The 24,989-nt window shown below is 37.4% G+C and overlaps 6 protein-coding genes across 6 annotated transcripts; 3 read left to right on the top strand and 3 right to left on the bottom strand.

The window, feature by feature from the left end:
- Positions 1-1,677: 1,677 nt before the first annotated feature.
- Positions 1,678-8,840, bottom strand: LOC18588156 (copper-transporting ATPase PAA2, chloroplastic). The gene is made up of 17 exons (XM_007012366.3): positions 8,122-8,840; positions 7,939-8,016; positions 7,638-7,735; positions 7,463-7,516; positions 7,104-7,190; positions 6,745-6,906; positions 6,418-6,528; positions 6,047-6,115; positions 5,753-5,862; positions 5,126-5,231; positions 4,565-4,631; positions 4,030-4,109; positions 3,501-3,946; positions 3,014-3,188; positions 2,599-2,730; positions 2,258-2,408; positions 1,678-2,134 (listed from the first exon to the last, which is right to left on the bottom strand). The coding sequence occupies exons 1-17, from the start codon at positions 8,759-8,761 to the stop codon at positions 2,007-2,009; spliced, it is 2,694 nt and encodes an 897-aa protein (XP_007012428.3). The 5' UTR covers positions 8,762-8,840; the 3' UTR covers positions 1,678-2,006.
- Positions 8,841-9,131: 291 nt separating this feature from the next.
- On the top strand, positions 9,132-10,219 carry YLMG2 (YGGT family protein). The gene is made up of 3 exons (XM_007012365.3): positions 9,132-9,469; positions 9,550-9,764; positions 9,850-10,219. Exons 1-3 carry the CDS (start codon positions 9,149-9,151, stop codon positions 10,115-10,117), a joined length of 804 nt encoding a protein of 267 aa, XP_007012427.3. The 5' UTR covers positions 9,132-9,148; the 3' UTR covers positions 10,118-10,219.
- Positions 10,220-10,458: 239 nt separating this feature from the next.
- LOC18588154 (uncharacterized) lies at positions 10,459-11,476 on the top strand. The gene has a single exon (XM_007012364.3). The coding sequence runs from the start codon at positions 10,734-10,736 to the stop codon at positions 11,304-11,306; it is 573 nt and encodes a 190-aa protein (XP_007012426.3). The 5' UTR covers positions 10,459-10,733; the 3' UTR covers positions 11,307-11,476.
- A 568-nt stretch (positions 11,477-12,044) lies between these two features.
- Positions 12,045-16,100, bottom strand: LOC18588153 (RNI-like superfamily protein). Its single transcript, XM_018127260.2, has 6 exons — positions 14,602-16,100; positions 13,757-14,190; positions 13,474-13,635; positions 13,197-13,272; positions 12,776-12,931; positions 12,045-12,494 (listed from the first exon to the last, which is right to left on the bottom strand). Exons 1-6 carry the CDS (start codon positions 15,775-15,777, stop codon positions 12,354-12,356), a joined length of 2,145 nt encoding a protein of 714 aa, XP_017982749.2. The 5' UTR covers positions 15,778-16,100; the 3' UTR covers positions 12,045-12,353.
- Positions 16,101-18,939: 2,839 nt separating this feature from the next.
- Positions 18,940-21,848, bottom strand: LOC18588152 (uncharacterized). Its single transcript, XM_007012358.3, has 2 exons — positions 21,644-21,848; positions 18,940-19,793 (listed from the first exon to the last, which is right to left on the bottom strand). The coding sequence occupies exons 1-2, from the start codon at positions 21,708-21,710 to the stop codon at positions 19,192-19,194; spliced, it is 669 nt and encodes a 222-aa protein (XP_007012420.2). The 5' UTR covers positions 21,711-21,848; the 3' UTR covers positions 18,940-19,191.
- Positions 21,849-22,281: 433 nt separating this feature from the next.
- LOC18588151 (uncharacterized) lies at positions 22,282-24,848 on the top strand. Its single transcript, XM_007012357.3, has 7 exons — positions 22,282-22,593; positions 22,785-22,824; positions 22,920-22,990; positions 23,317-23,411; positions 23,820-23,887; positions 24,387-24,497; positions 24,610-24,848. Exons 1-7 carry the CDS (start codon positions 22,389-22,391, stop codon positions 24,740-24,742), a joined length of 723 nt encoding a protein of 240 aa, XP_007012419.1. The 5' UTR covers positions 22,282-22,388; the 3' UTR covers positions 24,743-24,848.
- Positions 24,849-24,989: the final 141 nt, after the last annotated feature.

Below are 24,989 nucleotides of genomic sequence, written 5' to 3'. Positions count from 1 at the left end.
TCTGCTTCTTACATGAAATAAGTAATTTCCCACTCTTGTCTATGTTTATAGCTTTCCATTTTCATGTCAACCTTGTTATAAAATTTAGTTGGAAATTTGAAAAATTGGCAACCATGCAAATGATTTGTGCTCAAAATATTAAAATGAACAATTAAATTTTAAAATATTTATAAATTTAAATATTGTAATATTATGGAATTACTTCCCCTGCAATTATATTGCGTTACAACCCCCACCATAATTTGATTCTTTTAAAAATTTGAATTTTAACGTTCACAGGGAGTTTCGGATTTGTTATTACTTTCAACTGCCACGTCGACAAGAAAGAGCGAAGGGCCACCACGTGTAACAAATGGGAAGCATGGCAACGTGGTTACATGCCAAGTGGGAAAAAAAAATGAAAACACACAAAAGAATAATCAAGGGTACGGTCGAGTAAATGTAGAGGGGCCAAAGGTGGACCCACCAATCACATGTAAAGCGTTTTTGCATGGAAGTCCTTTCAACTAAATATGTTCCCAATCACGTGCCCATTTAATGTGAGTGTATTTTAAGGTTTTTATTTTTTTATTTATTTTTGGGGGGCGTATGGCCATCAACTATGGGCCACGCCATGGCCATGTTTCTTCTCCCCATGAGTTTACCCCAACCCACTCTAATCTCAACTCAGTTTTATGAATATGAAAGAATTCTTAAAGAATTTACATTCGCAATTCAGCACTGGGGCAGTGAAATTTCTATTCTGATGAAAACCCCACAGTTTCTGTCTTACCACTGGTATTTGTTTATTGCTACAAAATGTAAATGAAGGTTTCGTAGAGAAATGACACTCCGTGAAAGGAATCTGATTTTCACATGCTTGAAATTTATTTTTATTTATTTTTTATTCTTTAGGACGTTCAGCCACCGAAGCGTTCTTCCTCCTCCAGAGAAGATCTTTGATTCTTCTTCCTAAATTTAATACTGCTATATAATTCAATTTCATCCTAATGGGAATTGGGAAAGACAAACAAACCTCCTTGGAATGTGGTCCGTGAAGGACATTGTTTCAGACTTTATAAGACTAAGCAAGCAAGATTCTCTCTCTTGTCTCACTCACTTTCTCAGGTTCAGCTGATTTCTGAAGCATGATGTATTGATGTGGTAATGCATTGGGGGATTAATTGCCATTAATGCTTTAAATATCAGCTATGACTTTCTTCTTCTTCTTTTCTTTGGAAGGGGGGGGTCGGGGTCTTGATGGGGATGGATGAAATGAGAGAAGGTTTTCATTCAGTGATTTGAACTGGGTACTTGGTGGGGGCGCGGCGATGGTGTGGCGCAGGGCCAATAGAAGTTATGGGAGAGGACCTGAAAACCTACCAGAAAATAATGGAGTTTCTGTCGTGAACTTAATTGTGATCCATATCTACATGCATTTGGCAACGTCCTTATACTGAGCAGAGCCGCATCAGTCTCTGAGTCAAAAGTATCTGCTTGGCCACAGCTTTGCAATTCCGTAACCAAGCGATTGAGTGGTTTCAATGGACACTTCGCACGTGGCTACACCAACTCCTGTCTTTGCAAGAATCAATGGAGGTACACGCTGTGTTTGGCCTTAAGAAAGCTGATAATAAAGCAGTATTAAACAATGGCGGAAAAAGAATAAAAAAGAGGTTAAGAAAAAACCAAAGCAAATGAGAAATGCATCTCTGTTCTTTCACTTAATCGGACGAAGAAATTACATTTATCGTTACAATACAAGTGCCCGAATTATTAGATTTTGATGGTACTAGACGGATTACACGTTGTGCCTACCAAGTAGCCTTGCAGTTTGATAATGGCTTTGGTTGTCCACAAAACGATTTCAACATGCTTTATTATAACATAATAAACCACAAGAGCCAAACCAAATGAACCGAGAGAGAGAAATTGATGTGCTCGCAATTTTCATTCTTGCTCATTTTTGAGTAAAAGAAATACCATCTCGGGATATTTATTCAATGGATTGGACTGGACTACTTTCGTTAACTCGGACCAGCAGGCATTTGTGATTTTTTCGCAACATTTTTTTTCCTGCTCTTCTCAAGCCCATGGAGACGTAAAAGCAAGGAATTGGTTACAACAAATATTGAGCTCAAGGCCATTAGCCCACCTGTCAAGCCCAATACAAAAGAGTGAAGCAACTTAGTCATAGTCCTAGATGTGAAAGAGATATATTCTGGGGACCATACGTATATAAATGAGTGTTACTTCTCCACTTTTCCAGTTTACTTACCAGAAAGTGATGGTGTCATGGCAAAATCATATTGGGGAAGTAATACACCAGCGGCAATGGGGATGGCAACAGCATTATATGCTACTGCCCATGATAAATTTTGGTACACTTTTGCCATTGTTGCCTGTGCAAGATCCAGTGCATCTACTACCTGCCAGGGAAGTCTTCAGTGAGAATGAAAGTATCTGCCTGGTATTCTATGGAGCAGCCAAAATATAATCTTTGTAAACATCTTTTAAAAATTGACTAGCTATAAAGTTTATAGTATCCACAAGCTCATGTAACATGTTGTACGTGGTGCAACATGAACACTGAAATTAAGAACTTGAACAATAGCAAACCTGTGAGAGTCTGTTTCCAAGAAGTATAATAGATGCCGCATCAGAGGCTGCAGTATCTTGTGCTTCAGTCTGTATAGATATCCCAACATCAGCAAGAGCCAAAGATGGTGCATCGTTAATGCCATCCCCTACCTTTAGAGAGAAACAAGACAGACATATTAGCTGGACATATTTGTAACAAAGCCACAGTCTAGGACTAGCATGCGTTACTTTTATCAGGGTCATCCTAAATCTTCCTCCTCAGCTCACAATCAATGTGATCCTGGGAAAACTAATCATTGAAGGCAAGTCTAATATAGGTACTTCTTCATCTAAGTCAGTGGAGCAGCAATACTGCCCACTTTTAGTAAAATATGAAGAAGTCCAATTATTGACTGAAGAGCCAGGTGAGACTTAAGAATGCTTTAGATTATACCATTGCAATGCGATGTCCTGCAGTCTGAAGAGTAGATATAACCCTTGATTTCTGCTGCGGAGTCAGGGATGCATTAACAAATTCACTTCCTATTCCAACTGTCTGCGCAATAGTTGCAACTGCCTCTTCCCTGTCTCCTGAAATGAGGATTGTTTTGATACCCTTCTTCTGAAGTCTTTTACAAACAAGACAACAAAACAACCACAAATGACAAAAGGTCAGAAAATAAGATTCATACGTAGAACATTTTTTATCATCAGTCTTATGCATGTTCAGCATATTTTCGATAGAACAAAAGGGAAAGGAAATGAAAGTTTTAATTGTTGCTATTCTAGTTGAAACATAAAGAAGAGTTAATAGAGCTTCATGACCAACCATGGATGGAGAACAGCATTGGCTACTAATTAGGACTTGTAGCTAATGTCCATGCCAAGCCAGGGAATGGAGAGAACTCTCCAACATGGTAAAAAGAATATGAAAATATTACCTTCTCACAGTAGACTCAGCATCATACCGCAAACTGTCAGATATTCCTATGGCACCAATAACACCTTCTCCCTCACGTCCAACATAGACAGCTGTTTTTGAATTGTTTGATGGTGATGATGAGTGATGCATTGTCGCATGTTCCAAATTCATCAAATCAGAGGGCTTTGCTTTTATCTGGAATCGTTCGTTAACCCATTTTAAATTACCAACAGCAACCAAATGCCCATTTACTTCAGCTAAGGTTCCAAAACCTGGTTCAACTAGCTGCCCTCTTGTTTCTGGGAATGCCAAATTCAACGATTCTGCCTTCTTTACAATAGCCTTAGCAATTGGATGTGTTGCTGTTCTCTCTACTGCTGCAGCAATTTGAAGAATTTCTGATTCATCATAAGCAAAGGAAGCCACTGAGGAGACAGTGGGTTTTCCTTCAGTGAGAGTCCCTGTCTGCACGTTGGAAAAGAGGGTGAGGTTAGAGTGAAAGTTATAAAATAGCAGAGAGAGAGTATTATCTTCGAGTGTAGAAGTACTTTATCAAAAGCAACATGGTCTACACTGGCCAAGCGTTCCAGAACATCCCCTCCTCTTATAAGCAGTCCTTGTCTTGCTCCTGATGATTGTCATTGCAGCAACATAAAATTCAGTATAACAGGCAGTTTAATTGTTGATTATAAAATGTAAATAATCAATAATAAACTTGAGTGCCCAATATCCTATTCTTCAAATATAAGACTATCCAATGTGCATACACCTCATACCAGTGAACTTATAGTGGTCTCAATGTCATAATGGGCAAATGTTCTAAAATAAACAATATTTCAAGAGTGCAGATTTGGGAATTCCTCAAAATCAAAGTTTTCCAAATGAATTCTTCCCGATGTTCTCAATATTTATTAGAGTATGAGCCAACCAAAACTCTCCACATATTTACTTACCTATAGTTAGTTAGGACTTGCTCATACTATCTTCTAAATGGTAAATATAAGAATATTACACATTCACTATATCAGTACTAAACAGAAGAAGCATCAAAATCAAGATATATTAACAAGCTAGATAAATTACCAAGAGAGGTGCCAACAAGGATTGCTGTTGGTGTGGCGAGACCCAGCGCACATGGACAGGAAACTACCTGAAAAAAGATAACTAGCATTACAAAGTGACAGTGCAAATATATATATTTGCTCGATTATTTAGAGAAAGTGCAAATAAAATACATCACTTTAAGCCCCAATTCTCGAAGAAAATGAGGGCAACTATGTAAGCAATAATCTGCAGGTGCCAACAAGTTTACAGAGCATTCTTGTAAACTTTTTTTTATTTGAATATTTAATCATATTGCATCTTTTTCTGCATTTTGGCCGTTGCCATTCTTACCAGAAAATCTCCCTAAAATGTGTTTTGCAACTTTTAACAGGAAAATGCAGAAAGGCATAACTTTTTAACTTGTTTCCTTCTTTTGAAAAAGAAAAAAGAAGTTTCTTTTGCGATATTGAGATAACTCTTATGATGGACAACTTTCTTGGCAACCAAATAGACAAAAATGAAAACTATGCAAACAATCTGGCAATTAATATTTAGGCAATAAGCTGGTGAAGAAATGCAGGTAAACATAAGATTACTCACTAATACATCCACAGCAAGTTTCAAACTCAAAAGTAAAGGATCTCCATCAGGCCCAGCAATGTCATTGAGCAAAACATCTGGAAATATGTGTGACCCAGCATAATACCTGGATATCAAAGCAACAAGGAGACAAGAAGTAAGAATTAAGCTAGTAGAGAATCAGTGGATGCTAGGAGAGAGTCGATAACATATCTATAAGCAACTAAAACAAAAGCCCACAGGGACCTCTACTAGCATGGGAAGTTAAGGCAATGTGTAAACTAAATGCACAACTTCTGAAATGAAAGAAAGTTAAAATTGTGCAGCCCTTGCTTAAATTGATGCCCAAATTGTCACAGGCATATACAAAAGTAGAAGTATGCGGGGATCTTAGATGGAACAATGGGGAGAGAACAACTAGAGGTGAAGTGCAGCTAAAATTGCCATCATCTTCTCAAAGTAAGATTTCAACTATTTGAACTTTGCAAATTGAATAACAATTACCCATTCAGTTTAATGAAAGCATCTAAGAGTTACATACATATCTTGAATAAATAAATTAAAATGTTGCTTTTTCCATCAATTTTAAGCACCTCAACTTTCATCAGTCTATCCAAAGTTAATAAATCTGAAGAACAAACCCCATACCAAAAAGCAAAGGTTGCTGCCGACAGAGTCATTATGCTGTATACAAATGGCCCAGCTATCGCATCTGCAAGCCTCTGCACTGGTGCTTCTTGTCCTTGAGCATCCTCAACCTGAAAAAATATTGGAAGCTTACTCAGGCCAAAAGGAAGCAATGATTTGTCATTAGTAATTAGATAAACATGGGACAATTATACCCAGTGCAGAAAGAGACAAAGTATAGTGACTCATCAAACATCAGATGTCAAAACATGACTGTATAATTAATCCAATAAAAAGGTTCACTAAGGCACTAACCATTCGTACAATCTTAGAAATAGTTGAGTTGGAGCCTGTGGAAGTTGCTTCAATCCTTAAAGGACCATCCTGAAATATATAAACATCCATAAAAATGAATGATGAATGCATGGGTAAGTGAATTTAAAGGAAAATTCTTCAAAAATAATTCAGCAAGAATCCAAATTTAGTCCCAACTTTCAATCTTTGTCTACCTCTCCCACTCAGGTCTAATTCTCTCAAGCAGTCCAGCTAATATGCACTTTAATATAAAAGGTTATACCTATATCCCTGAAATAAGCAACGGTCAAGCATTTCTCTCCCCTAAAGTAAAAGCCGATGGCATAAGTCACAGCATTTCAAAGCTCTATTCCTCAAAGTAATAATCTTACCCAGTTTATTGTTCCAGCAGAGACCATGAGACCTTTCTCCTTGAATACTGGAAGTGATTCCCCAGTGAGCATGGATTCATCAACCACACTTCTTCCTGCAAGGACTTTCCCCTGTGTAGGGAATTTTAATTATAGCAGATGTCAATTTGTGTGTAGTAAATTCAATCATACAGTTATTATAAAAGGTTCATCTTAGTTTCATATCATTAGCAAGATGTGTTGGCTTTAAATGAAAGCACAAATGTATATGTATGTATATGTACCAAGTTTACGAAATTCAGTGTATGATCCACTCAAACCTGATGTTATAACATATTCATTACTTACATCTGTAGGAATAGTTTCTCCAGGCAAAACTAACACTGAGTCTCCAACTCGAATATCATCTGATGGAACCTCAATGCAAATAGCATCAGAGCAAAGTACAGAATCAGCAGATGAATCATCACTTGAAGTAATCACTAGTCTTGACCGAGTGGAAATCAATGACTGCAAAAACAATGAACTCACATGTGAAACCACACAAAGGGCAAGAAGTTCAAAATTCAGGGTGAATATGTTAGAAGCATGTTGTGCAAGTAAAATCTATGAATCCATAGAGCCGAAAAGCAGAGTCATTGGCCCTTGGCCATCAAACACAAAAACAAGTGTAATAGCACCAAAAGCAAGTATCAATTCTAACTCACTAAAAGTTCATTCATGTCACTAGATGCTTGAATCCTTGCTTTTTCCTCCAGAGAACGTCCCAGGAGCACAAAACCAAGAAGCATAACCTGCATACTAAAAAATCAGAGAACTTCATGAGAAACTGTTATCAACCAAAACTATCAGACATTCATCTAAGTTGTTTCAGCATATATAGAAATAGCGATCACTAGATGTAACAAAAGGGGTCATATCACAATGCATTTGGTAGCTGTAACTCAACAATGATAAAAGGGTCCTTGGCTTAGCTTAAAAGTTAAGGAGTAGAGCATAATGTCAAAAGGAGCAAAAAGAATATTGATAACAAATATTGCAAAGAAGTAAAAGTAAGGGAAATCACCGGTTCATCAAAGAAGGATGCGTCCCATGCAAGCCCAGGGTTAAGAAGCGACACCTACAAGGAAATACGCAAATATAAGAACAACTGAAATTAGCAAATTGACTCCACAAGGCTACACCAAGAAAACTGAATATCAGCTTTCAAACCACAAGGAAAGAAAGAAGAAAAATCTCACTGCACTAATGATAAATGCTGCAATTGATCCAAATCCCACGAGAGAATTCATATTGGGTGATCCTTTCTTGAACGCCATTAGTCCATCAACTAGCAGGTCTGCAACAGACGTTTCAAGCAATTTGACTGAAGTCAACCTTTACTCACTGGGGCATTAGGACACTTTAAAAGAGTTTTGCTAGCAAGTGCCTTAAGATAAATATCTTAAAATGCATTTAAAATTGTTGTCTGTAATATAAAGCAACTTCTTAAATACCACCTAAATGTTAATATATGTGCAAATAAGGGGAAAAAAAACCAACCTCTTCCTGGCCCCAGCAAAGCCGCTAAAGCCAATCCACCTTTAAAATAAGAATTATGAAGGACCTCCAAAAATGGTCCTGCATCAAACATAGCAATTAAATTAAATCAAAGTACTAATTCAATGAGTCATTATCACAGATCTTAATTTGAATAAGAATTTGTCCTTAATTAAAGTATATTACCATGGGCGATATGAATCCCAAGCGAGTGCAAAATATGTGAAGCGTGAGATCCACAACAAAGCGCCACCAAAGTCCAGGCAAAAGCCACTCGATTCCTACTCTTCACCAGCAATTCCTCTTTCTTCTTCAACATTTCCTTCCATTTCCTCACATTCTCTCCGATTCCAAGCCCCGAAACCCTCCTCTTCGCCATGAACCCGCACTCGCTCACGCGTTGAGCTATACTCACCGCAACACTGTCCACGGTCTCGCTCTCTATCACCTCTTGGTTCAACTTGATCGCCGCTGTTTCTGTCAATAAGTTGACCACGACTGATTCCACTCGCTCGTCGGAGGAGATAACGGATTTAACTCGGGATACGCATCCGCCGCACATCATCCCATTGACATCGAGGAGAACCGAAGAGTCTTTAGGCTTTTGTTTCGGCGTTTGGAGAGACGATTCTTGCGACTGTGATCTAGTTTCCAGTGAGTTGAACAAGATGAAACCAGGAGTTGAGCGAGGCCGGGAATAGAAACGACTGCGACGGCGCCGTTGGAGCAAGTCAAAGCGGTCAATCTTAGCTTTCGCGCCATAACTGAAGGAGAGCTTTGGCTGAGTAGATAAAGAGAGTCTTAACAGATCAGCCGCCATTGCCATTGTGTTTTCGCAGAAGGATAGAAAAAAGAAAAAAGAAATACAGAGAAGAGAGTTTAAGAAGACGATCGTTGATGAAGGCAGAGGAGGTAGTTGAATTATTTAAAATATTATCCAATCACCCTTCGCCACGTAAGCTTGCTATTATATCCCCACGTTTTTTTGTTGCTATCGTTAAATTGAAGACACACCTACTTTGTGGTCAAAAACAGCAGGAGCGCCAGCCTGGCAAGTCAGTAATTAATTAAAAAATCGTCAATTTATTTGCGATCCAAAACGCTGCGTTTTATTGCAGTGCAAAAGAACCACAGCGAAGTAGCAAATAAGATCGTGCCACGCTGTATACATAAAAACCTCTCTTTTAAAATCCTAATCCACTGAAAACGAAAAATGTTATCTTCTTCCTCTTCTTCTTCAAGCAAAGAAATGGCCGTTACTGAGCCTGCCCAAGAGAGCCTAAAATCAAAATCCCCAACTTCAGTTCCCAAATCTTTATTACTTTCTTCAGCATTTATTCAAACGCCATTCGCGCCTCCATATTTGAGGCCATCGAAGCCCAATCTCGCTCCCGTTGTTCCTCAAAATATAATTCGTGATCTTCACGATGCAGTTGTTTCAACCGCCGATAAGTTCTTCAATTTCCTTAAACAAAATCCAGCTTTCAAAAATCTACTCTCCTTATCCTCCGACTTCCAAAGCTTCTGCAATGAGGTAACTTATTTCATTAGCTATCTCTCTTTCATTCCCATTCAAGGTGTTTGTTTTGGTACTAATTCCAATTTTTACCATAGGTAACTACTTACAGAATCAATTCCAGGAAGGTTAATAATTATTCTCCGCTGTCAAATCACAATTTTGCAGCGGTTTTACCTGGTGATTCAGTGGCAGGGATCGTCGTGGCCAATGGAATCCTTAATTTCTTAAACATTTACAACACGCTGTTAATTGTAAGGCTGGTTTTGACTTGGTTCCCTAACTCTCCTCCAGCCATTGTTAGCCCCCTCAGGTAATGATACCAATTCCATGGAATTTCAATAAACTAAAATACTTTAATTTCTTTTAATATAAACTACTATTTTTCTTTGGTTCAGCACTATATGTGATCCGTACCTCAACATATTCCGCGGGATAATTCCACCGCTGGGAGGAACATTGGATCTCTCTCCAATACTTGCATTTCTGGTTCTAAACGCATTTAGTAGCACCGCCGCAGCACTTCCGGCTGAGCTTCCCGTGGCTGGACAACCTCCGAAAAGCGCTTCATCTCCTTCTTTGTTCACTGATTTAACCTCATCGCAGAAGAAGTGGATGAGACGGCTCAATGGCAGCCGGTCCAAGAGCTCCAATGGCACCAGCTAAACATCGTTTTGTTTTAATAGTCATTTTTCTGTTGACTTTGTACCGGTTGATCACTGGAAATTCTTGTGCTATAAAAGTATCCAATTTTAACCGCTAAAATAATTCTTTTAGGGGATGATAAGCAAAAAACAAATTCTAATTTCAAATGTAAGAACTCTAGCAAAAGCTTTACTGTCTGCTACTATCTGTTTCCCTTGACCGGTTTATTTATGGTTGATCTCAAATGGCATCATGTTCCCTTTGTTTAATCAAACTTTAGGAATAATCGGATCGGCATCAAATGTGATGATAAAAGAGGAACTTTGCAGATTAATTCCGCTCCAAGAATCTGATTCCAAAACAATTTAATATGGCTGCCTTACCTCTTGCAAAATTTCCACGTATCTTGAAAACTTCTGGAAGGATTCCCAAGGGATAAGGGTTTATAGAGATTGCTCTTTACACTTGAACCCTTTGGGCCTTTCCCATGGCCGTTGGATTGGAATGTTTCTTGACCAGAAACTATATTCCAAATGGATGGATCCGGAGGTTAAATGAAAAATAGGGAGATAATATGAAGAAACAATTTGCTCAATAACAAAAAAAGGGGCTGTTTCTCCTGAAATTTGTGTTATGAATGGAGCCGATAGCTATGTGCAGGTCAAGCAGGTCTTGTTCATATGAGAAATGGGTGGCGATCGTCTTGACCATTTTAGCCGTGGTTTCACCTCTTTATGTTAACCGGAAGTCGGTTAGTGAAGCGGAGTTTGAAGAGCAATCCATGGACTTGGCTTCATGGTTGCGCCTGCTGCTTGTGCTACTGATCTTGGCTTTTGCTTTCTTACTCTACTTGAACCAGAGATTTACCAGGTCTGATCGTCATTGGATCAGGTCAAGCAGCTCTTCTTCATATGAGAGACTGGTGGCAATAGGTTTGGTCGTCTTAGGTGTGGTTTCACCTCTTTACACCAACAGGGCAACAGTGAGTGAGCTAGAACCTGATGAGCAGCCCATCAACTTTGCTTCTTGGCTGCCTCTGCTGCTATTGATATTAATCCTGGCCATTGCTTTGTCGCTTTACTGTGACAGAAGCTTTACGAGGTTTGATCCTAACTGGATTCACAGAGTTGGTGGTTCTTCTGCTGGAATCTTACTAATTCTTCTGGTTCTGGCATTTGTTTTGAAGTGTAAGGCTTCTGGTCTGAACTGAGAAGCTTGGTTGAAGTTGAACCTTATGGAACAGAAAGAGCTTTATACACAGACATAAGTAATGAAACGTCTGTTTTTGCCTTGTCGTGGAGATGAAGATCCTCTGTTTCCTAGTTTCCAATATCAAACTATCTCCTTGTAAGAAGCAAGAATATACGGTTAATTGTCAAACTGGTGTTTTCCCTGTAGTGTATTCTTCTCTTCCTAAACATCCGTAATCCTTGTTAGATTTAAATTCTAGCTGGTGGGTTTGCTAAGAGAAAAACAGGGCACTGCACCATAAACGCAACCTCTATGGCTGATAAACATTGAATGGATGTATGACCAAAAGAAAAAATGCGTAGAAACCATGTTTTAACCATGCTGAACCGATGCCAGAGGCCTTATGGAAGAATACCAACATTTAATTTCAGCAGAGTTCCAAGTCGGTTTTCTTTTCTAAATAGGAACACAACACCTGACACTGTCTTGTTTAACCTCTTGCCACAATTTACTCTCAAGGTGTGAATGTAGGTCGACAATGTTTCCTAGTCACAATATGTAAGATGCAGACTCTAGATACTTTCATCGAGCAGGGCAAACCATACCAAGTAGGCCTACCATCTCACCTTGGATTTGTGAGTTTAAAACATTTTCAAACCTCAATCATATGTTCCGTAACTGAGATAACAAACTTAACCCTGATCTGATAAAGATGAAAAACAGAAGACAAGCATATAGAATCAACTGAAACACTCAATAAGGGAGAAGAATTCTATCTCTTTAATATGACCATAAAAACTATCCAAAATATTCCATCGACCATATACAATTTTTGGTTGATTGCGAATTTGCTAGGACACCAAAAAAAGAGTGAGGTATATCTCTAAAGAGATTAGCCGGTTTGGTGTCTGGTAACAATTTCGTAGGTATGTTTTCAAAACTGAAGGCTTTGAATGGACAAGTAAAAGAGGGTACTTTTAGTTGTCAGTGTTGCTTTTGTATAAGTCAATGAATGAAGCTGGGCCTTGCAAACTGGGTAACCAAGTTATTCAAGCTCTACCATTCATCATAAACTACTGATAGGTGAATAGCGCAATGGAGCTTCTTGGGGTTCAAGCATATTGAGATGTTTTAATATTGTTGTCATTTTCAGTCCAATGATCTGCACCTGGGCATTTGAATGCCCACCTAAAAACACTTCTGTAATCTGCATCAAACACAAAAAGGTCCCAGATCAGAAACACAACAGCTGGCATCAACTGCAAGATGCTTTTCTATGTATTTAAATTTGCATTTACTCTTTGTTGCAGTTTAGGTCAGTGAAACATGAGGAGAAATAAGCATTTCTATTTTGAAAATTGCATGTGCATGCATTGACAGGGATAACTATTGGGTTTTATATAAATCATCACCTGAAGCAGCAATTATGCATGGACAGGATGCCTTTTAATTAGAGAGAGAGAGAGAGAGAGAGCTTGGCAAGTGTACCTGTGTACATCCAAAGAGTTTTAACAGCCTCAGTAACAGGCAACTATCAACAATCAGTCCCAGTGCCTCATCTGTTAAATTGCGGCACCATGATAGGTCCAAACTGAACAATTTTCTTGAACATTTGGAAAGTGACAATGCAGTGTTCAGCCCCACCTGTTATAATTGTTCACCGCCTTGAGTTAGTTTACCAATTACTACATGCTTGCAATATTGAATGTAAGAAGCTGAAGTAGCCAACACATGCAACATCAATGTCATAGAATGAAATCATTTGGCTTTCAAGCACAAAAAAGTGAGTCAGACAGCAGATTTGGGAATCATTCAACAATCATTGCCGGATAATTGGTATTTTGGTGCAGACAAAAGCAAAAGGCAAAAGCTTAATGAGGTAAGGCATGTTGATAACTTGATATCTCACCGAAATAATGTTATTCAGGGACAGTTCAGTTAGAGAACCTCCAGAGGCTTCTAAGAAGGCTGCAATAGCTTCATCACTGTCATATATATAGAAATAATTTGTGTCAGTTGCAGGTACTGCTTCCATAAAAGTCAAAAGAATGTATATTACATAAGAGTGTCTACTGTATAATTGACAAACATAGAATAATTAAACATGTGACGGTATCATGATGAGTATATCATTATCTATAGAAGCTAGGAAATGAACAGCAGATAAGCATAGGATGAAAGGAAACCTAAAACCATTGCGGCACAGTTTAAGTTTGGTAATTGATCGACAGCCATTGGCAAGATATCTCATTGATGAATCCGTCAAGTTATGCAAGTAAGAGAGGTCAAGGGCACATAATCTGGAACAATTTTTTCCCACAAATTTGAGAGATATATCAGTCAATTCCCTGCAACTCAAAAACACCTATGTTACCAAAACTGATGCTAGATTAGACAAACAGACATAAAAAGTGTTAAACCTCCTTATGTATACTTTGAAATCAATTAGAATAATCTCAGAGAACTCACACACAATTAGCCAAAACAAGCTCTTTCATATTTTTGCCACATGCTTCAACCATTCCAACGACAAAATCATCACAAACAGTCTGAATTCCAGCCAATGACAGCACTTCCAGACATTTAAGCTTTTTCAGTGCAGGCAATACAACCATAGCTTGTATATTCTGACATTCATCTAAATATAGCTCTCTTAAGGTAGATTCAAAACAGCTAGCTAGATTGTTGATGCCAGCAGATGTGAGAAGGGAACACTGGCTCAGATTTATTGACTGCAGAGCAGGTGCAGACAGCGCAAGTAGATTTAGCCCTTTGTCTGACAAACGATATGCACCATCCAGAGACAAGGTAACTAGAGCAGGAAGGCTATTTGATGAATGAGCTAAGGTGCCTTGTAACACATAATCAGGCAAACATGATCCGCACAAGTCAAGCTGCAGAACCTGCCTCCAGAGCCCAAAAACATCATAAATAACTGACAGCCAGGTGCCCACGTCTAAATAAGTATATAGTCCATAAACATATTAGAAAAACCAATTCTGAAAGTACCCTAAATGTCCTAGTTTGGTTTCTTAGTCATATATAGTGAGAGCCAAAAGCCAAGTACTAATCTTTCAATTACAATTGTTTTCCCCTTCTTTTAAAACTTTCACAAATTATAACTGAGGCAAAATTTTCAGAAGAAAATAGCTCACAGAGTCACCAATAAAACTTAAGAGATAGAACCAAATAATCCCTCAAGTCAATTGGTGATATGCTAAGGTTGCATTGTAAAACATGAAGAGAGAAAAGAAAAAATTCTGCCAATTCAATTAAAATGGAAGATAAAACAACATGTGTCAAACGTCACTTACAATCAAGTTCTTAGTATCACAACAGCCAAACATCTTGGTGAATTCGTCTTCAGTTACTCCTGAACAGTCATTCACTCGTATCTCTGTTGGTGATCCCCTAACAAGAAGTTCCAGAAAATGAGCATCCATTTTCCGATTATCACACACCAACTGACTAAGCTTATGCCTCAGCACATCAGGAACATGCTCGAGCGATACCATTGCCTCGGCATTCTTTGCAAGAGCACGCAAACTAAGGTCCAGCAATGATGGAACGTCACGAGCCATAGAAATGGACGACCCTTTATAATTCTTAGGCACCCATTTGAACTCCGCCTCCAATCCACCCCTTGAGTACTTCTTTTTGTCAGTTGAACTCGAATTTCGGGTTTTGATCATCTCTAATGCCATACCAAAAGGACTTTCTGAGTCTTCTGCCTTATCATCATCATCATCAACAACAACAACAACATTCTTTAAAGCTCCATCCTTATTTGTCTTAGAAAAAGATTTCAACAAATCTCCTTCAGAATCAACTTCATGTGCAAGCCTTTGGGCAAATTTTCTAGCAATCTCGTGGTGTCTTCTTGATTCTTCCCTCTTTCTTGAGACGTAAAATTCCTCCGTTTCATCATTCCTCTTATAATCAATTTCCCCTACAACAAGATCAATAGTATTCAAAGTATTAGTACTTCCCAAAAATTCAACTTCAGTATCTTTTTGCTCCTCTGCTTCGATTGGAGGACCGAAAGATGAAATCGCTTTATCTATTCCTATCTGCGTCAATCCCAAATCAAGATCAAGATTCAGTTTTTCTTCCTCTTCATCAAAACCATCTAATTTTGCTTTTCCTTTTTCTTCAACAGAAAATCTCCTCTTTTTGCTTGGAGAACCAACAATTTCAACATCTGGGTATCTTTCCATTCTCCTCAGATCAACGCCAAAGACAAGACTTTTTGAATTGGTGGAATTATCCGCATGTTTCTCAGGAAATCCTAAATCAAATCCCAAAAAAGTGTTTCCAAAATCCTCTTCCACTGGCTGCAGATTAAGATCGAGATTGAATGTTGCCTCCTGCTGCCTACTAAAAACGGCAGTTTCTTCTTCGTTTTCTTTCTTGCTGTTCTCTTCACTTCCTCCCAAAATACCTTCATTTTCCCCAGAATCAGTTTTCTCGAAAAACCCTACATCACCCATCCCCGGATATCTCGTTCTTCTTCGATTCTCGATATTTTCAAAAAAAAAAAACAACCAAAAAAAGCACCCAGAAACGAAAAACCAAGCACTTTACATATCGCCCGCGAAAATTTTAACAGAAATTTTCGGGCTCCGTGCCTTTGCAGTTTAATCTCTGCTAAACATTAAGACCCATTGGTTTTTATAAAGTTTGTTCTTACGAGACCATAAATAGTTATAGACACGTCAAAGAATTGAAACATAAACACCGTTTTCGTGATGAGCAGTACCACGTGGATTCGCTGTTTGGATCGGACGGTGGACGTTGATTACGTGGGCTTTGGTCATATGATCGAGGAGGGAAATGGGTACAAATTGTGTGCAGAAATAGGCTTGGTAGGAGAGTCAAATTTTGTATTTGTTTCTTGAGGTGGGGATGCCCCGTTGCTTCATGGAAAGCCCCCCTCCCCATTGATTACTCATCTTTTAATGGGCTAAAGTTGGAAGAAAAATGAGACAAAATTTTGTACATGAAAATGAGATATGGGAAAAACCATACAAAAAGAAGATATTAATTAAAGAGTATACAGTGGGGACTTTAGTAAAAATAAATAAATAGGTGTTGAAAAGGAATTAGCTACTCGATAGGCATTACGAGTCACATGGCACTTGCGGCTTCTGTTTAAAGGCCAAAAGTGAAACTTTACTTATTGTACTATTTCTTTTTCTTTTAACAACCCTAATTATTATATCCCAATTTCCACGCCCACCTCTTTTTTTTGTTTTAATATGCCTACTACTATATGAAATTGGAGAAATGTAAAGGGGTAGGCCACCCTTCCTTTTCATTGTCTTTTTTCAAAAATTTCGACAAATTTTGTAAAGATAATAAAAAATACCAATCACACGCTATATTAATTTTGTGATTTTAAATTTATTAATTATTACAAAATTTAATTAACGACGCTCTTTTCAAAAAATAAAATATGCTATCAGTACCATATCAATTCTTTTTTTTAATTTCAATACTTTTTTTTTTTGGACTATTAAAAGTAAGGGGATGTGGAATCCTATATATTGACCTTTTTCATGAGAAAAGGAATGACCACTAAATTAAACTTGGCATGCTTTGTCCCTTTTTAGAGATTATATATTGCTTTTGCTATCAATCACAATTAGTTGATGGTACAAAATCCTGCATATAAATATATATATGACAAGATTCAATAAGTCTACTTTAATCTAGAACATCTAATCTTATTATATATATAAGATTTAATGTTTTAGGTGCAGAAGATGAAAGCAAAATTTAAATATCATAATACTGGAAGTTAGCCCAACCTAAGTAGAGATTCAGACTGAATACTTAAACATTAGCCTGCTGTCACTGATGTCTGCAGCTCATTGGCTTTCAATTTGTTTAAAACAAAAGTTCAAAGCCCACCAAGGCCCGAGAAGAGCGCCTAAAGTAATTACTACCTACAATTTCAATATCATTGCAGCAAACTTATATAAATAAATATAAGAAGGAATGCGTAATTGGTGGATTGGATGGGTTCAATTTGTTGTAACTAAAGATTAAATAGATTAAATTTTAAAAAAATAATAATTAAATATTAAATTGATTCAATTGATTTAGTTTAAGATTAAAATAATTGAAACTTTGTCATTTTTATTTTTACAAATTATAATCTTGAAATTTATAAATTTCACCTATAATTACAAAAATACAAATAATCTAAATGATATTTTTCCTTTCATCCGCATAAATTATAACATTTACAAGAGTTAAGACAACCTTTATCCTTTACTATAAGACATCAAATTAACATTTAAAATTTCTGACCTCTAAGTTTTAATATTTAAGATTCAACTTAACAAAAACAATAAAATTAACTTTGATAGCAACTTAATAAGTAGTAAATAAGAATATACATATATATAATATTAAATTGATTGAAAAAAAAATTTAAAATTAAGAATCAATCAAATAAATCGATTGAATCAAATGGACTAAATGGATCAATCAAACCAAACAATTTTACTCAAATTACATTCGATACAATCAAGTCATTAATCCAGTCTAATTTTAATCACTCCAAAATATAAGTATTATGTAACTCGTATCTAATTTAAAAAGAGAAATTAAAAGGAAAACATGATAGAATTGAATCTTACCAATGAGCCCAGGTGAAAAGACTAATCTTTACCTGAATTATTTTTCTTGCTTCCTAAGAAAGTAGGCCCTAGTGTAAGTACTAACTTATGAATGATGTGCTAGTTAGGGTTTAATTATGTGTAAAGTTTAAATATTAAAAGAAATTCTAAATTATTACACTTTATATGTAATTTTTTTTATTTTATTATATTTAAAAACATTGTTTTTTTTTTAATTTATACCTACACAGGTCTTTAATTTTAATGAAGTCATCAAATTAATATCAACTGACATTTTTAATTCATGTGACATAATTAACGTATACAAGGCATATGCCATGCCAACTATCAAATCGAGAGGCTTTATTTATTTTGGCAAAGTAAGCACAAGTAGGAAATTATTGGGTTTTAAACTTTTATCTACTAACCAACCATGAGAAAGAAAATTTTCAACTTGCATGAGACATGGGTCGAATCCCTAGACGGTCGACTCGCACCAACTTCCCGGGCACTAGATTTCTAGCTCGCATGGCATTGGTTAGGCCCCGAGGCCCAAATGAGTCTGCGCCCAGCAAACCGACGATTCCAAATTTCTTTAATCCAGTCCCAGCTAATGCCTACGAGTACCAAGACTTTATCGCTAGTACGATGAAACTAATAAAGGTTTTGATAAATGCTGGATTATAAGAAATTTTAGTCAAAGAAACACAATATAAATTACACAATCATTGGAAATAGTAGTATTATTTGCCAAGGCATATGTTGATTCTGTACAGAGTAGGTCTGTAGACCCAAAAAAGGGGGAAAATGGAAACCATTGGGCATTCCATTTTTTACTAACCATACCCAGTTTGTGCCTTTGAGGCGCCATATTATTATTGAACTGCAGATATTAGAAGTAAATTAATCCAAAGAAATTATTAGAAGGTGGGTGATGAAAGGGAAATTTAGCTGCTGGAAGTCTCTTCACATCTTTGTGTATGATAGTTTCACAAGTCATGATAAACAACATAGTACCATTCCAAGTAAACAAAATAACAATAATAATAATAATAATAATAATTGAGTAGGTTCAATCATTTGAAATTTTACACATGAAACTGGGGGAATCAATGGCATAAAGTGTGTACTCCCTCAAAGTGAAAAAAGTAATCAATAAAATTATGATGATATAACCAAAAAAAAAAAAAAACCTACAGAGGCCAAGCTATTCAAGGCAATGGGGTGCCTCAGAATCAACAATCAAGAGGAAAACAGTTCATATTCTAAGGGATATGATTATAACCCGAAGGCATATCCCACAGCAATGAAAGCTGTAAGAACATACAGCCACACATGACCCGGTCGAGATGAATCATCAGCACCGCTGCATTTGTCATTAGCACCACTAAAGCATCCAGGTCTTGAAATTTTAGCCACACCTCCTTCTAGAACAAAGCTATTGTTAAGCTTACCACTGCTGAACAGCACACACCAGAAAAAGGGAGCCCCACCATCTGTGCCAGTCACAGCAGCCCCAACTTCTGTGTGGTTCTTATTGTAGAGAATTTCCAAACTTTTCTCGTTTTTCATCAACATTGAGAATGCTTCGGGAGGCTGGACATATTTGGACTGGCATCCAAGTAAACGGCTCGTGATTGGAGAGAGGGTTGAGGCATCAACACCACAGTTTGGGGCAAAAGTTTCAGCAAATTCAGAATCAGCAGGCTTCTTGGCATCAGGCCCTCCTACAGCATCACAATCACCTTGGTATGCTTTTATATATTGCAAAGCAATGCAGGCAAGGCCTGGGTTGTCAGTGAGAGATGAAGACTTGTGTGCTGTTCTATTGGCATTAAGCGCAGCCACCAACTCATCCGCAGGGTTGTCAGTTACTTTGGCTACAGTTTGTGTTCATAATGTCACAAATAAAGAAAAGATGAATGTTGTTAGGGCTCAAGAAAAATGACTGCCACAAACACATGTACAGAACAATTTGAACCTTAAAAAGATGACTATACTAGAGTATGAAACAGATTGAAAAACCACATGCTTTACATGCCTTTGAGTAATCCATTTCATATACTCAGCTAGTTATACACTATGGATATATGGGTACTGATAATAATTAGTTTTTGTTCCATAAGAAAAAAAAAATGTAGCAATAAACATGACAAAAGCAATTGCTTGAAGCAGAGGAGAAATTATGTGACTAATACCAGCATGAAGGAATCAATACCAAACAAACTACAAAAAGTTAAAAAAAAAAAAAAAACCGAAGAGTTCTACTCAGACCAGTCAGAATATCACATGCTCTCTTCATGGGATGATACATGGAAAAAGTGACATTAGAAGGATGTGGCACCCCTTGGACTGAATGCTGAGGATGGCTTTAAGTTCTATATCCTCACTGATTTGTTAGCTAAAATTTTGCAGTATGATGATGGCTAGAGACGGGTAACTAGAACAGCAGGTGCAATCAGGTGTAAAGTCATGCTGTCTCTTAGGGTATTCAGAAGGGAGGGATCAAATGCAATATGAAGGGCTTCAAACATGTTTAACTTCCCATTATGAAGTTGAAGACATTTTATCATGCCTCATAGATATGGATAAACGGCGAAAGTTTGGAAACGAAGCTTTTCTCTTCTTGGTGCATTGCTTAGTTTCAGCACATTCCGTGCTCACTTGGACAATTCCCTCCTCTCTTCTACAAGCGATGTGCATTCCTTTTCAAGCATAATCATGATGCATCTCATGATCAAAGATTTTCATCTGGGTTTATATCATGGCTACAACTTTGTCTTCGTAAATGACACTGGCATAACGAGTTCTTCATTCACTATATATTCAGATTTAGCTACTTACACATGCGCTAACTCCTATGTGGAATAGTATTAGGCAATTTAACCATCTATAATGGACAATTCTAGACCAGACTCGTTTAAACACAAACATATACCCACAGCAACCAGTATGTTCTCTGATGTGAAACAATAGAATTGCAAAAAGCTACGAGTTTATGATCACTTTCTTCCAGCCAGAGTCCTAAAGAAGATCTATTTTAGGAACGATGGAAGGACATCAAACTAAATGAAAAAAACTTCTCCCACCCCCACCCCCCAATATGATTCTCAAGCAAGATGACAATCAAAAACTGTCTTCAAGTGGCAAATTCAAAGGAACATTTCTTGATACGGTTTCTGGAAATGGAGACCCAATCCACCAATCAAAATACATGGAAATGATAGATCCAAAAGTAAAATTTCTTTCCCTTGTCCTCCTTTATACAAGCTAAATAGAGCACTAAGAAGGGAAATAACGCCAAAATAAGTCAACCAACTAAAAGACACCGCTTTAAACACGAGATCCAGCAACAAAAAAAAAAAGAAACCACCTGCTTTAAACAAAACTTAGGTCAAATCAAAATGGACAACCATCAAAAGTTTAAAACTGCAATGCCTGAGATTCAGATCAATTATATGTTAACCAACTTACAAACACACAGCTGCATTTGGAAATATGAAAGAAGCCCAGAAATAAAAATAGATAAGAAACAAGATTTTTATAGTTATGAAGCAGATCAATCACTTACTAGAACCAACGATTCATTTCCAAACCCAAAACAGACATACATTGTGCAAAGTCATTTTGTTTCACCATATAAAAAAAGTTAAGAAACAAAACCCCTTTTTTTTCTAGGGAAACAATAGCTAACGCTGGATAAGAGAAAGAAGATAGGAGGGACACTTACTTTGAGTATTAGCAGAAATAGAGAGGAAAAGAAAAGGAGGCAAAAGAAGCCATAAAATCATTGCCATTGTTGATTTCCTTTTTCCCTGTTGCTTTGAACTTTGAAGAGTAAACTCAGGAGATTTGAGACAGAAGAAAGAAAGGGAGATGGGAGAGATGGAACAGATGGAATAGTCAGTAAAATGTCCACTTCGTTTCGGCTGCTTTACATCTATTGCTACTCATTTGGTCATAATTTGCCGACATGCCACCGTCCGGGTTCTCGGGTTCGACCCGGTTCTTTCTTGCAACCAAAAAATGCGCTACTAGCATTATTTTATTTTTTTTTGTGGTTTTTCGAGGAAATGGGGATTTTTTTTTGCTCCTGTTTAATTATTAAGTTAATTTAATATAAGAAGAATCATAATTAAATCCTGAAGTGGTTTGAAAATGCATGTGAGGAAGGCAACTTTTTTAAAAAACAACCAATTTGGCTCCTTGTTCCTACATTATTTTATTGTAGTCCCACGCACTCAATTATGACTTAACTCTAATTACAATCTTAATTAATATTTTAATGCAATTAGAAGACGTAAACCAAGGGTTTAAGAAGATGTGGCAACCAATATTTAACAAAATCTTTACAAAGGTTAATTTTGTGATTTCGGACAACGTCCCTCTTATCGTGGTGAAAGGCATAAACTAACGGATAAGACCGTTCCAGTTTTCCTCTGGGGACAAAATCCACCGATGTTTGTTGCGTCGGAATGGCCACAGTTAACTCCTACGCGCACGTTAGTGCCTACCCTTTCCTTTCGTCGTCCTCTCCTCGCTCTTCCGCCCCCAACTTCACTGCTAAACCCAAGCGATTCTCTGGAGTGAGGTGCGCAGTGTCTCCACCGAAATGGCGGGAGAGCCGGCGACTGGTTTCAATCTCTCTGCTTTTCTCTCACTTGCTCCTTGTACCCAACTGTACGCTTGGTTTCACCTTAGTTATACAATTCGTACTATCATTTCACTGCCAAATAAAAAAGGGGAAAGTGTTGTTGCTATATTCAAGCTTTTTCTTTTTGCCTTTCATTGTTTTTCAATCAATTATGATACTGTCAGTTTTGAGAGTTGCTTCAAAGCTAAGTCATGGCCTATTGCTTTTAATACTGCAGATGCCATTGCGGGTAGCTTTTTGGATAAATACGTGAAAAGGTAATCAGTAATTTCCTGGGTGAATGTCTGTATTGTACATGATTTTTCTTTTTGTGTCAGGGGTAATTATAAATGATATAATGTATATTTAACAGGAAAAAGCTTGATCCACTTGAGGTCTATGTGCCTGCTGTTATATTGACTCAGTTCCAGATTAAAGACCTAGGTAACCTTTTTCTATCTTATCTCATTATTATTGTTATTATTTGTGGATTAAATTCTAATTAGATGTTGATTGTGTAAGTGAATCTCATCATTAAACCCAATTCCTGTTACATGCTAGTTCTTTCGCTGAAGGAATGATTTTGTTTCATGTTTAATGAGATAATGGACAGAAGTCGGATTTTTCATTTCTGTGTTTTATGCTTGAGTTCCATGCCTTTGTCATCCTGCTAAACGAATCCTCCACTTCCCGTTTTAGTCCCTATCCTTTTTAAAAGTATGTTTTGGTTCATTGTTATGAAGCATGTTCTGAATTTCTGACCACTGCAGAGAAAACTCTGGAAGTTGATAAACCAGAATATGCCATCTGCAGATTCCTACTACGTTCTGGTCCGGCTGCATCTCTACGTATAAATATTCGAGCTGTAAGTCGAGGTTTTCTAGTTAGTCGTGTGATCTTCTCATTTCTGTGTTATGTTATTTAGTTGCCACTAGTTATTGGCATATCCTCAACTCAATTCTAAGTTGAAGCCAAAGAACTATTAAGTTTCCAGAAAGAGAGGAATTTACATTTTATGAAACTATCAACTTGACCAGGAAGTTTTGTTCATTAGCCTAACGGCTCTACCTGCTCTTCACTAGTTTTGAACAAATGATGTCTGGCTTTGCCCCGGAGAAAGAGAGGGAGGAAAAAGAATGATGTTATTGCATGTTGTCACACTAGGGTCTTATTAGAGGCCATGTTACCATATACATTCTCATTCCACTTTGCTTTATGGCGGTTTTGGTATACATGAGTTGCTGAGGTTTGGAAATTTTCTTCGGAACTTCAGGTCGCACAATATGCTTCTGATGCTGGCAATGGTGAAAATGCTTTCAATGACGTTGATCAATGTCTCAGGTGACCCTAATTAAGCACTAGATGAATGTTCTAAAGTATTCTGTTCAATTTATAAGAGCAAAAACCGTAGGCGAAGGCCATTTTGTTTGAAGTACATCCATGGGTCTGCTTGCCTTGCGATCCTGGATTCTCCATGTGCTATATATTACAGGAGCTTCTACGAAGCAAATCACTTGGGTAGCAGGTCTAGAGATTAGTCTCCAATGGTTTATGTATCTGACATAGAATTCCTTGCTGCCAATTGAGAATAGGTAAGGTCCATGCCGCTTGTACAATTATGGGAGGAGAGTTCATCTGGGCACCGATATTAAACTGTTGCTTTGTCATTACAAATTTTGACCGTTTCTTATAAGTGCTGACATTTGAGAAAATGTTGAAATGTTTTCACGGAGAATCATGACCAACCCTGTTAGAATAAGCTACGCTTGCGACGTACAAGTTAGCAATACCTCCGTCAAACTAAATTTTGAAACAAAACAACTTTTGTTCTTTTGCTTAGAGCCTTGGAAGAGCTGGATTCCTTACTTCTACAGGCATCACGAAACAACCCAGAAGCCTCAGTAAAATCAATGAAGGCAAAGATTGGTACTGCCCTCGATGCTCTGGACAGGTATTGCATTACAGTTGATATATATATATATATATATCATTACCGTCATGCTTGGATCATCTGCGTTAAGACAAGTAAGCTTCATTTCCTTACAAAGCTGTTTCTATTACAGCCTCCTTCAAACAGTTCCTTCCGATGTGTTAAATCAAGGGAAGGAAATTGCAGATGCCTATAGAGCCCCTGAGGATGACGTCAAGCCTGAAGAATTGGACCCAGAAATTAAGCAACTGGAATCACTTCTATGAATCCATATATGCTCTGCTCTGTAATCTGCGAGTAAACCGATGTTCTCTGCTTGTATCATGGATAATATTTCCGACCACAACAATGTAAACGTCTGACATGGACCCACATCCCGTCCCATCTGCTTCTTTCTTATCCCCATGCTTTTGTTATGACTAAACGAAACCGATAGAAGATGACAATCATTTAATGCATAGTTCCCAGGCAAAATTGGATCAGAACCAAAAGAAAGACAGTTAAAGATCATGA

The sequence above is a fragment of the Theobroma cacao genome, chromosome 9 (assembly GCF_053813885.1).
Source record: "Theobroma cacao isolate CCN51 chromosome 9, ASM5381388v1, whole genome shotgun sequence".
Taxonomy (NCBI): Eukaryota; Viridiplantae; Streptophyta; class Magnoliopsida; order Malvales; family Malvaceae; genus Theobroma; species Theobroma cacao.
This window is presented reverse-complemented; position numbering and strand designations above follow the sequence as displayed.

Bases quoted from the DNA above. Each gene is read 5' to 3' on its own strand.
- LOC18588156 (XM_007012366.3), bottom strand. From the start codon at position 8,761: ATGGCAATGGCGGCTGATCTGTTAAGACTCTCTTTATCTACTCAGCCA. The intron at 7,736-7,938 runs GTTGGTTTTTTT...CGTCTGTTGCAG, and splicing joins TTTGCTGGGGCCAGGAAGAG to ACCTGCTAGTTGATGGACTA. The intron at 2,135-2,257 runs GTAAGTAAACTG...TGGGCTTGACAG, and splicing joins CATGACACCATCACTTTCTG to GTGGGCTAATGGCCTTGAGC.
- YLMG2 (XM_007012365.3), top strand. From the start codon at position 9,149: ATGTTATCTTCTTCCTCTTCTTCTTCAAGCAAAGAAATGGCCGTTACT. The intron at 9,470-9,549 runs GTAACTTATTTC...TTTTTACCATAG, and splicing joins TCCAAAGCTTCTGCAATGAG to GTAACTACTTACAGAATCAA. The intron at 9,765-9,849 runs GTAATGATACCA...TCTTTGGTTCAG, and splicing joins GCCATTGTTAGCCCCCTCAG to CACTATATGTGATCCGTACC.
- LOC18588154 (XM_007012364.3), top strand. From the start codon at position 10,734: ATGGAGCCGATAGCTATGTGCAGGTCAAGCAGGTCTTGTTCATATGAG.
- LOC18588153 (XM_018127260.2), bottom strand. From the start codon at position 15,777: ATGGGTGATGTAGGGTTTTTCGAGAAAACTGATTCTGGGGAAAATGAA. The intron at 13,273-13,473 runs GTTTCCTTTCAT...TATATATGACAG, and splicing joins CTGTGCCGCAATGGTTTTAG to TGATGAAGCTATTGCAGCCT. The intron at 12,932-13,196 runs GTGAGATATCAA...CAATTATAACAG, and splicing joins CCCTGAATAACATTATTTCG to GTGGGGCTGAACACTGCATT.
- LOC18588152 (XM_007012358.3), bottom strand. From the start codon at position 21,710: ATGGCAATGATTTTATGGCTTCTTTTGCCTCCTTTTCTTTTCCTCTCT. The intron at 19,794-21,643 runs GTAAGTGTCCCT...CACAAACTGTAG, and splicing joins TATTTCTGCTAATACTCAAA to CCAAAGTAACTGACAACCCT.
- LOC18588151 (XM_007012357.3), top strand. From the start codon at position 22,389: ATGGCCACAGTTAACTCCTACGCGCACGTTAGTGCCTACCCTTTCCTT. The intron at 22,825-22,919 runs GTAATCAGTAAT...TATATTTAACAG, and splicing joins TTGGATAAATACGTGAAAAG to GAAAAAGCTTGATCCACTTG. The intron at 23,412-23,819 runs GTAAGTCGAGGT...TCGGAACTTCAG, and splicing joins TACGTATAAATATTCGAGCT to GTCGCACAATATGCTTCTGA.